At 41.9% G+C, this 11,035-nt stretch overlaps 2 protein-coding genes across 2 annotated transcripts in view; one reads left to right on the top strand and one right to left on the bottom strand.

Moving 5' to 3' along the window:
• LOC102842848 (leukotriene-B(4) omega-hydroxylase 1-like) overlaps nt 1-11,035 on the top strand; it is a 552,783-nt gene that overhangs the window by 293,991 nt on the left and 247,757 nt on the right. The window lies entirely within an intron of this gene.
• LOC102842100 (olfactory receptor 10H1-like) lies at nt 3,539-4,557 on the bottom strand. Its single transcript, XM_006876823.1, has one exon. The coding sequence runs from the start codon at nt 4,484-4,486 to the stop codon at nt 3,539-3,541; it is 948 nt and encodes a 315-aa protein (XP_006876885.1). The 5' UTR covers nt 4,487-4,557.

Consider the following 11,035-nt stretch of genomic DNA (forward strand, 5'->3'; position numbering starts at 1 on the left):
TCCATGAGTCAGAACAGAACCAACAGCACCTGGTTGGTTATGAGAAACTTTATGTATATATATTCTGACTCATGGCAACTCTGCTTGCATTAGAATAGGACTGTACTCCACAGGGATTACAAGGATCGATTTTTTGGAAGTAGATCACCAGACCTTTCTTTTGAGGTGCCACTGGGTAAATGCAAACCTCTTACCTTTAGGTTAGCAGCTGCATATTTTAACGATTTGCACCACCCAGGGATGACATATCGCATAGTAAATACATAAATCACCATTCTGGCTTGTTTGGTATTGTGAGGGATTTAATTAATTCAGTCAAGAGATATTTGTGAGGGAACTAATGTATGTTCCAAGCACCATTCTAGAACTACATACGGTGCTGAGCAAGACAGACAGAATTCCTGGCACATGAACTTAGTGAGAATTAGGTACCTGGCTCATAGTGGGCAATCAACTGCTTTTCAGATTCTCTTTCCAGTTGGATTCTAGGAGGGAAAAACAATGAAAGAGCTTGACTTCTTAATTCTCCTCCATGTTTTTTTATTTGTCTGGGGGGGTGGAGCAGGGGCAGGGAAGCATTTACCAGTGTGCAAGGAGCTCTGGTAGCGTAGTGGTTACGAATCGGGCTGCGAACTTTAAGGTCAGCGGTTCGAAACTACCAGCTGCTCCGCGGGAAAAAGATGAGGCTTTCTACTCCCGTAAAGATTTACACCCTCGGAAACCCTGTACAGGGTCGCTATGGGTTGGAACCGATTCGACAGCACTTAACAACAACAACATGAGTTACTGAGAAATTTCAAAATCATGTCATTTCAAAATCATGAAGTAGTCCTGAATCTTGGAAGTATTCCACCACTCTTCTGAGGTTTTATGCTCCCATGTATGTTGTATTGCAGTTACCTAGGAATGCCGGGAAATGAACCCAAGGGGCACCAGTGGTCAAGCATTCAGATGCTGAGCAAAAGATCTGCTCTGTGGGAGAAAGATGTGGCAGTCTGCTTCTGCAATGATTACAGCCTTGGAAACCATATGGGGACAGCTCTATTCTGTCCAATAGAGTCCCTATCAGTCAACTTGACTTGGTGGCAGTGGGACCTGTGCCATAAAAGACTCTTAGGATGCTGGAGTGTTTGACTCAGAATGGATTAGTGTATCCTGGATGGGTGAGCCATAAAGCCCAGGTAGGAAAGCAGGATGTGAAGTTATTGGATGCATAGCACCTAAATTGGAAGCCTGCATGATCTTGGGTGGACCATGCAACCATTTGATCATCGGTGTTCTCTGTCAGTTAAGGAATGATTATATCGTCTCTGATCCACTGGTGTGAGGCTGTAAAAAGATAATGTATGTATGTGAAGGATCATAGGGGAAAATGTTATTTAGCATGTATTTTGCAAGGGATGGAAGTACTCTAGGTTATCCAGTCTTGACTAAAATTGTTTCCATACCCTCCCAATTCATATTGTTGAGGGATGTTTTTACTGAACAAATGTATACAGAAAAGACTGGATTCACACTTGAAAACAGATTATGTCAATTTACTATTCAACTTAAACATGAACACACATATTTTCAATGAATTATAAATACTACGCAGCACAGTCAACTTTAGGAGCCTTAGTATCCCAGTGGTTAAGCACTTCACTGAAAACCAAAAGGTTAGCAGTTGGACCCCACCCTGTGGCTCCTTTGGGAGAGAAACTTGGTGATCTGCTTTCATCAAGATGACAGTTTAGAAAACCTCTAGGTCAGAGTTCTACTCTGTCACAGGGTCGCTATGAGTTGGAATCCGACCAACAATGTGGCCAACTTTAAGTCCCTCCTTATTGTGAAATGGGTTGACCAGTAAACTGGTATGATTGCAGACTATATTCTGACTCTCTTCATTGTAGTTCAATTCTCTAATACAGCAAGACTTTTTTTGTCTCTCAGCAGCTGTTCAAGACTCACACTCAAAATGTGGAGGTTTCCTTGGCTTTTTCTGTGAGTCTGCCTATTGCACAGATCTGTACGATGCTGAAACTTAGGGTGGTTTACTCTCCTCCATGTCCTTGTGTGGTACAAATGGTTTGCACTTTTCAATAAACTCATATGCATGCGAAAGCTGGACAGTGAATAAGGAAGACCGTAGAAGAACTGATACTTTTGAGTTATGGTGTTGGAGGAGAATACTGAAAGTGCTATGGGCTGCCAAAAAAACCAACAGATCTGTGTTGGAAGAAGTGCAGCCAGAGTGCTCCTTGGAGGCCAAGACGGCCAGACTTCATCTCTCATACTTCAGACATATTGTCAGGAGGGAACAGTCACTGGAGAAAGATATCATGTTTGGTAAGGTGGAGGGACAGAGAAAGAGAGGAAGACGCCCAACGAGATGGATTGGCCAAGCGGCAGCATTGATAGACTCAAGCGTGGCAACAGTAGTGTGGTTGGCTCATGATCAGGCAGTGTTTTGTTCTGTTGTGCATAAGGTCACTGTGAGTGGGTACCAACTCGATGGCACCTAACAACAATAACAATTAACTTACATATTGGCTGTTTGAACCCAACCAATGGCACCACAGAAGAAAGAAGTTATGAAAACTCTACAGTCATGAAATCTCTAAGGAGCAGTTCTCCCCTGTAACATGGGTTTGACATGAATCAGAACTGACTCAAGAGCAACAGGGTTTCTTTCTTGTTTTCAGTTCTTTGGTTACTCTCCTCAGTCATTGTCTGGTGTCTTTGTTTGTAGTCTCACAAAATCTGTGCTTTAGTTATGTGTTTTTATGAAAAGATTCATTGCCTTTGAGTCTATTCTCGCTCATAGCAATCCTACAGGAGAGAAAGCGTAGAACTGCCCCAGGAGGTTTTCAAGTCTGCACATTTTTACAGAAGCAGACTGCTACATTTTTCTTCTGTAGTGCAGCTGGTGGATTTGAACTCCTAAGCTTTCCTTTAGCAGCCAAGTGCTTAACCACTGCACCACCAGGCAGAGAGTAGCCCACTGCCATCGAATCAATTTCTGACTCATAGTGATCTTGCATAGGGTTTCTGAGGCTGTAAACCTTTACATGAGCAGAAAGTCTCATATTTCTTTCATGGAATAGCTGGAGAGTTTGAACTGCTGACCTTGTGGTTAACAGTCCAGTGTTTATCCTACAGCACCACTAGGGCTCCTTATATAGGGAGTTGTTTTTGTTGTGGTTGTTAGGTGCCATCGAGTCGGTACCGACTCATAGCGACCTTATGTTCAGCAGAAAGAAACACTGCCTGATCCTTGGCCAACTCCACTACTGTTGCCATGCTTGAGTCCATCGATGCGGCCACTTGGCCAACCCATTTCATTGGGGTTCTTCCTCTTTTTCTCTGACCCTCCACCTTACCAAACATGATATTCTTCTCTAGCGACTGGTCCCTCCTGACAATATGTCTGAAGTATGAGAGATGAAGTTTGGCCATCTTGGCCTCCAAGGAGCACTCAGGCTACACAGCTTCCAAAACGGATTTGTATAGGGAGTGGGGACATGAAATCTCCAATAAGTGTCTCCCAGAGTGAGTGTCACAATTTTTCTGGGCTGAGTTTCCTGAGGAAGGTTTTGTTCATGGCATTCTTCAGCTCCTTGTTCCTGAGGCTGAAGATGATGGGGCTGAGGAAAGGGGTGAGGACTGTGTAGGTGATGCCCATGAGGGTGTCCCCTTCCAGAGATTGGGCACCCTTGGGCTTGAGGTAGATGACAGAAGCAAAACCGTAGTGCACAATGACCACAGTGAGGTGGGATGCACAGGTGGATAAAGCTTTGTGCCGACCCTCAGCAGAAGGGATCTTCAAGATGGTGACCACAATGAAGGCATAGGAGAGGAGGATGAGGAGAAAGCAGCCCAGGAGGGCTGTGATGCATACCAGGCCCACACCCTTGGCCACAGCTGACACATCATCTCCACAAGCCAACTTCAACAATGGTGGCACATGGCAAGCAAAATGGTGGATCTCATTGGGTCCACAGAAGGTTAGGTTGAAAATGGCTGTTGTCACCACCATCCCCATGATGGAGCCCCCAGCCCATGACCAGGCCACCAGGCAGGCACAGCCCCGGGGGCTTATGAGGACGTTGTAGCGCAAAGGGTGGCAGATGGCTATGTAGCGATCATAGCCCATGACAGTGAGCAGGAAGGAGTGGGTGAAGCCAAACATGAAGGAGAAGAACGTCTGGCTGGCACAGGCCATGAAGGCGATGGTGGGGCGAGTAGAGAGCAGGTCAGCCAGCATCCGAGGGATGATGGCGAAGGTGTAGAGGATCTCAGAGATGGAGAGGGCACACAGGAAGAGGTACATGGGAGTGTGGAGGCTGTGTTCTCGCCAGATGGTGGCCATGATGAGCAGGTTCCCCATCATTGTGAACAGGTACATTAGCAGGAACAGCAGGAAGAACATCATCTGAAGTTGGGGGAAGGTAGAGAAGCCGATGAGGATGAATTCAGATACTGTTGAATGATTGACTCCCAGCATGGAGACTGTACCTGGGGCAGGTGTGTTAGGGAGAGGTCAGTCAATGGATGGACAGAGGTCATCAGCTTCCACCATACTGAGACCTCCCCAAGGAGAAGAGCTGATGAATGAGAACAGTTATCACAGATTGAGCACTCATTTTATACCTTGTATGATTTCTCTCATCCAGTGAAGAAGACACTGATTTTTACGCCCATTTTGAGACTTTAGAAAATATCCAATGAGAATATTGAGATACAGACAGACTAAGCAACTTGCTCAAGGTGAAGTTGTTGAAATGGTAGAGCTAAGACTTAAACTCATGGATGGATAGATTCCAAAGGCCTTCCCTACCTTCTGTCTTATCCCAAAATGAAAATATTCCTTCACTAACACTTCCAGCGATTGACTGTCCACTCTTCTATTCCCTTCTGATAAATCTTGTTTATCCCCATTCAGATACAAGATGTTGTTACTATCTCATGACTGCAGCTCCTTGGACCAGGGTACATCTCTGACTTCATTTAAGCTAGTCAGATTTCTCCTTCCTTGGTTATGCATGCAGAGTATCTGCTATGGGTTGAATTGTGTTGGAATCCTAACCCCTATACCTGTGGATGGAGTCTCTGGGTGGTGTAAATGACTAAGCATTTGATAACTAATCCAAAATTTGGCAATTTGAACCCATTTAGAGGTACATCAGAATAAGGGGCTGGTGATATGTTTCTAAATGTTCATAGTCATGAAATATATGGAGTATAGTTCTACTCTGAAGCATACTGGATCACCATGAGTAGGTATCTGGCAACCTGTATACCTGCGGGCATATTCTGGTTTTGGAACAGGGTTTTCTTTGTTATGCTTATTAAGGTGGGTCCTAAACCCAATCACTTTTGAGTTATAATAAAGTAGATTAGACACAGGGGAAGGTACATATGGAGAAAAACAGATGCCATGTGACGATCTCCAAGAACCAAAGACCACCAGGGTTATAGAGATGGAGACATGGATCATCCCCTAGAACCAACAGAGTCAGAGCTTGAATTGGAACATCTATCCTCCTGAACTGTGAGAAAATACATATTTCATCTTTAAATCTACCTACTCATGGTATTTGTGTTACAGCAGCAGTAGATACCTGTTGTAATGTTCTGGAGCTGCTGTAACAGAAATCCACAAATAGATGGCTATAAAGAACAGAAACTTATTTCCTCATAGTTCAAGAGGCAAGAAGTCCAAACTCAGAGTACTGGTTCTAGCGAAAGTCTCTCTTTTTGTGTCTGCTCTGGGAGCAGATCCTTGTCTCTTTTCAGCTTCTGTTCTTGGGTTTCTTGGTGACCTGCAGGCAGCATCTATGTTCCCTCTTTTGTTCTGTCTCATTGTCTATGCTGCACCTTAGAACTTAGACTAGGCATAGGTCCCACTGGACTCTATTATGTCTCCATTAACAAAACAAAGAAAATTATTCTCAAACAGAACAAATAGGTATCTTGTTGTTTACTATAGAGTCAGTTCTGACTCGTGGCAAACCTCTATATAACAGAAGAAAACACTGCCTGGTCCTGCAACCTCTTCACAGTCATTGCTGTGTTTGAGTCCATTGTTAAAGTTGCTCTGTCAATTTACCTTATTGATGGTCTTACACTGTTTTGCTGACCCTCTGTCTTATCAAGCATACTGTCCTTCTTCATGGACTGGTTGCTCCTGATAACATGTTCAAAACACTAGAGACCAAGTTTCTCCATTCTCATTTCTGGAGCATTCTGGCTGTACTTCTTCAGAGACAAATTTGTTGGTTCTTCTGGCAGTCCATGGTATATTCACTATCCCTTGCTAACACCATAATTCAAATGCATCAATTCTTCTTTGGTCTTCTTTATTCATTGTCCAGTTTTTACATGAATATGAGGTGACAGAAAATATCATGGTTTCAGTCAGGTACACATATTTGTGACATATTTGCTTTATAAAGAGTATTTTTGTTGTTGTTGTTGTTGTTTTTAGTTTTTTTGTAGCAGATTTGCCCAAAGCAATACATCATTTGATTTCTTGACTGTTGCTTCCAAGAGAATTGATTGTGAATGCAAGTAAAATGAAATTCTTGAAAACTATTCTCTGGTTATCATGATGTTTATTTGTCCAGTTGTGAGGATTTTTTTTTTTTTTACATTGAACTGTCATCCTTATTGAAGACTGTAGTCTTTGACAATCAGTAAGTGCTTCAAGTTCTTTTTGTTTTCAGCAAACAAGGTGTGTCATCTGTATATTGCAGATTAATGAGCCTCCCTCCAATTATAATGCCATGTTTTTCTTCATATAGTCCAGCTTCTTGGATTATCTGCTCAGCATACAGATTGAATAATTTTGGTGAAAGGTTACAACCCTACACATAACTTTCCTGATTTTAAACCTTTCAGTGTCCCATTATTTTGTTAGAATGACTGCCTCTTTAGTTACAGGTTCCTCATGAGCATAGTTAAGTGTTCTGAAATTACCATTCTTCAAAATGTTATCCATAATTTTTTATGGTCCACACCATCATATGCCTAAAACACAGGTAGATATCTTTCTGGTACTCACTGCTTTCAGTCAAGATCTATCTGTTGTCAGAAATAGTATCCCTTGTTCCACATCTTCTGAATCTAGCTTGGAGCCCTGGCAGTTCTATGCTGATCTACTGCTGCAAAATTTTAAAATTATTTTCAGCAAAAATTTTACTTGCATGTGATATTAATGATACTGTTCAATAATTTCCATATTTTGTTGGGCAACCTTTCTTTGGAATGGGAACAAACATGGATCTCTTCCAATCTATTGGCCAGGTAGTTGTCTTCCAAATTTCTTGCCATAGTTGACTGAGTACTTCCAGCCTTGTATCCATTTGTTGAAGTTTCTCAATTGGCATTCTGGAAATTCCTAGAGAATAGTTCTTGGTTTCATCACTCATCTGTCAGCTTGTTGTACTGTGATGTCTTGCATTTTTCTGTGATGCTGGAAGTTATGCCACACGCATTTAAATACCAGCAAGGTCACCCATGATGGACAGGTTTCAGTGGCACTTCTAGACTAAGAAAGACTAGGAAGAAGGAAAGAAGGATTACTTCTGAATGGCTAGCCACTGAAAGCCCTATGAATAGCAGTGGAACACTGTCAGATATAGAGCTGGATGATGAACCCTTCAGGTTGGAAGGTACTCAAAATATGACTGGGGATGAGTTGCCACCTCAAAGTTGTTGTTTAGTGTTGTTTAGTTGGTTCTGACCCATAGCTACCCTGTATAAAGTTTCCAAGGAGCGGCTGGTGAGCTTGAACCACTGACCTTGTGGATAAAGTAGTTATTATTGCTAGGTGCTGTCAAGTTGGTTCCCATTCACAGCGACTCTATAAACAATAGAACCAGTGGTCTGGTCCTAAATCATCGTTATGACTGTTACTATGCTTGAGCCCACTGTGGCTGAAATGAAGTTAATCCATTTCATTGGGGAGATCTTCCTCTTTTTTGGTGACCCTCCCCTTGATCATGCATAATGTCCTCTTTCAGGGACTGTTTCTTCCTGATAATATGTCTGAAGTATGAGAGAAGAAGTCTCATCAAGCTTGCTTCTAAGGAGTATTCTGGCTGTATTTCTTCCAACACAGATTTATTTGTTTTTCTAACAGTCCATGGAAGTTTCAATATTTTTTTCCAGCAACATAACTCAAATGCATCAACTCTTCTGCAGACTTCTTTAATCACTGTCCAACTTTCACATGCTTATGAAGCCATTGAAAATACTATGGCTTGGGTCAGATGTACCTTAGTCCTCAAACTCACATTGTTGCTCTTCAACACTTTAAAGACGTCTTGTGCAGCAGATTTGGCAAATGCAATACCTTGTTTGATTTCTTGACTGCTGCTTGTGTGAGTGTTAATTGTGGAGCCAAACAAAATGAAGTCTTTGACAACTTCTATCTTTTCTCCATTTAACATGAAGTTATTTATTGATCCAGTGGAGAGGATTTTTGTTTTCTTTACATTGAGGTGCAATCCACTCTAAAGGTTGTGGTCTCAGATCAGTAAATATTTTAAGTCCTCTTCACTTTCAGCAACCAAGGTTGTATCATCTACATATTACTCGTTGTTCATGAGTTTTCCTCCAATTCTGATGCAATACTCTTCTTTATATAACCTCTTTTATCTGATGATTTGCTCACCATACAGGTTGAATAAGTATGGTGAAAGAATATAGTCTTGGACCACATCTTTCCTGATTTCAGACCATTCAGAAACCCCTTGTTCTGTTGCAATGACTTCCTCTTGGTCTATGTACAGGTTCCTCATGAGCACAATAAAGTGTTCTGGAAAACCCAATCTTTGCAGTGCTATCCATAGCTTAAAACACAAGTTATCTTTCTGGTATTCTCTGCTTTTAGCCAAGATTCATTTGACATGAGCACTGATATCCCTAGTTCCGAGACCTCTTCCGAATCCACTTTGAACCTTGGGAAGTTCCATGTTAATTTACTGTTGCAGCCATTTTTAAATTATCTTCAGCAAAATTTTACTTGCATGTGATATAAATGATATTGTTCAATGATTTCCACAATCCATTGGGTAACATAGCTTCAGGATGGACACGAATATGGATCTCTTTCAATCAGTTTGCCAGGTAGCTGTCTTTCAGATTTCTTGGCATTGATTAGTGAGTGCCTGCAGTGCTTTATTAGCTTTTGAAAGATTTTTATTTGTATTTTGTCAATTACTGGAACCTTGTTTTTTGCCAATAACTTCAGTGTAGCATGGACATCTTTCTTCAGTACCATTAGTTCTTGATCATATGCCACTCCTTGGAAACCCTATAGAGGGTCACTATGAGTTAGAACTGACCCAAAGGCACTTACCAGCAACAGCAATATGTATATAAATGTTAGACAATGAATAAGTGAGACTGTGTAAGAAGCAACGCATTTGAATTATGGTGTTGAAGAAAAATATTAAAAGTACCTGAAATTCAGTCCAAATTTGGTTTGGAAGAAATACAGCCACAATGCTCCTTAGGAGCTAGATGGCAAGACTGTCTCATACTTTGGACATGTTGTCAGGAGTGATTAGTCCCTGGAGAAGAACATTATGATTGGTAAAGTGAAAATTCAGTGAAAAAGAGCGCAAGATCCCCAGTGAGACGGATTGACACAGTGGCAGCAAAAATGGGCTCAAACCATAACAACAATTGTGAGGCTAGCACAGGACTGGGCAGTGTTTCATTCTGTTGTGCATGGGGTCACTATGCATGGGAACTGACTCAAAGGTATCTAACAACATCAACAAGTTTGTTGTCAGTGCCTCCAGCTTGAATTCTTCAATACCATTGGTTCTTGATCATGTGCTACCTCCTGAAATGGTTGAGTGCTGACCAATTATTTTTGGTACAGTGATTTTGTGTTTCCTTGTCCCGCTTGCTAGCCATGGGACAATGGGGCTGGGCTTTGTGCTTTGGCTGTCTTGGGTATCCTGACAGAGCTGTCTGGCCTCGGCCCAGCCCTACGTTCACCCTTCAATCCTGACCACCCTCTATCAACAGTAATGAGTCCCAAGTCTGCCTGTTTTTAAACCATTAAGTGATTCTAAAGCTTCTGCTCCCTTTTTGTCAGCAAAAACAAAATAAAAAAATAAACCAAAAGAATTCTCTCCATAAGTATAGACTGGGGTTAGAATTTCAACTCATATGTTTTGGAGGGTACAATTGAATCCATAACAATAACTAAGAAAGAATTAGGTGAAGGAGACCATGTGACCCCGAGGAAAGAGCCAACCAAAAAATTCTAGTCCTTGCCACTGGCATGGCTGTATATTCCAAGGGAGCAATCAGAAGGTCTATGGGCATCAGCAGACCTGAATTCAAATTCCTATTCTGCCTGCTGGACAATCTTCAACAAATTTCTTCACCTCTCTGTCCTCCAATTTTCTTGTTACCAACTCAAAGAAGAAATAAATGAGGTATTCTTGGAATTGGAGCTCTGATAGCACAGGAGTTAGGTGTTTGACTGATAACACACAAGTCAGTGGTTCAAACCCACCAGTTGTTCCTTGGAAGAATGATGTGGCAGTTGGCTTCTGTTAGATTAGAGCCTTGGAAGCTCTGTAGGACAGTCCTGCCCTGTCCTATAGAGCAGCTATGGGTTCAGGTTGGCTTGATGGTAATAAGTTTGATTTGATTTTGGTTGGATTCTAGAACAAATTACTCCATTGATAATTAAATAAACACAAGTGACTAAATATACATGTCAGCTTGAGGACTAAGGTGTGCCTGACCCAAGCCATGGTATTTTCAATAACCTCACATCAATACGAAAACTGGACAGTGAATAAGGAAGACTATAGAAGAATCGATGCTTTTGAGTTACGGTGTTGGAGGAGAATATTGAAAGTGCCATGGGCTGCCAAAAGAACCAATAGATCTATTTTGGAAGAAGTGCAGCCCAGTGCTTAACTAACTACACCATCAGGGCTCCTTTGGATGAGGTCCCAAGTGGGTCTAAATCTCTCTGTGACCCCACCATTCCTTACCTGTTCAATCCCAACCGGGCTGC

The sequence above is a fragment of the Chrysochloris asiatica genome, unplaced genomic scaffold, assembly GCF_000296735.1.
Source record: "Chrysochloris asiatica unplaced genomic scaffold, ChrAsi1.0 scaffold00417, whole genome shotgun sequence".
NCBI lineage: Eukaryota > Metazoa > Chordata > Mammalia > Afrosoricida > Chrysochloridae > Chrysochloris > Chrysochloris asiatica.

Excerpts from the sequence above, each read along its gene's own strand:
- LOC102842100 (XM_006876823.1), bottom strand. The coding sequence starts at position 4,486 with ATGCTGGGAGTCAATCATTCAACAGTATCTGAATTCATCCTCATCGGC.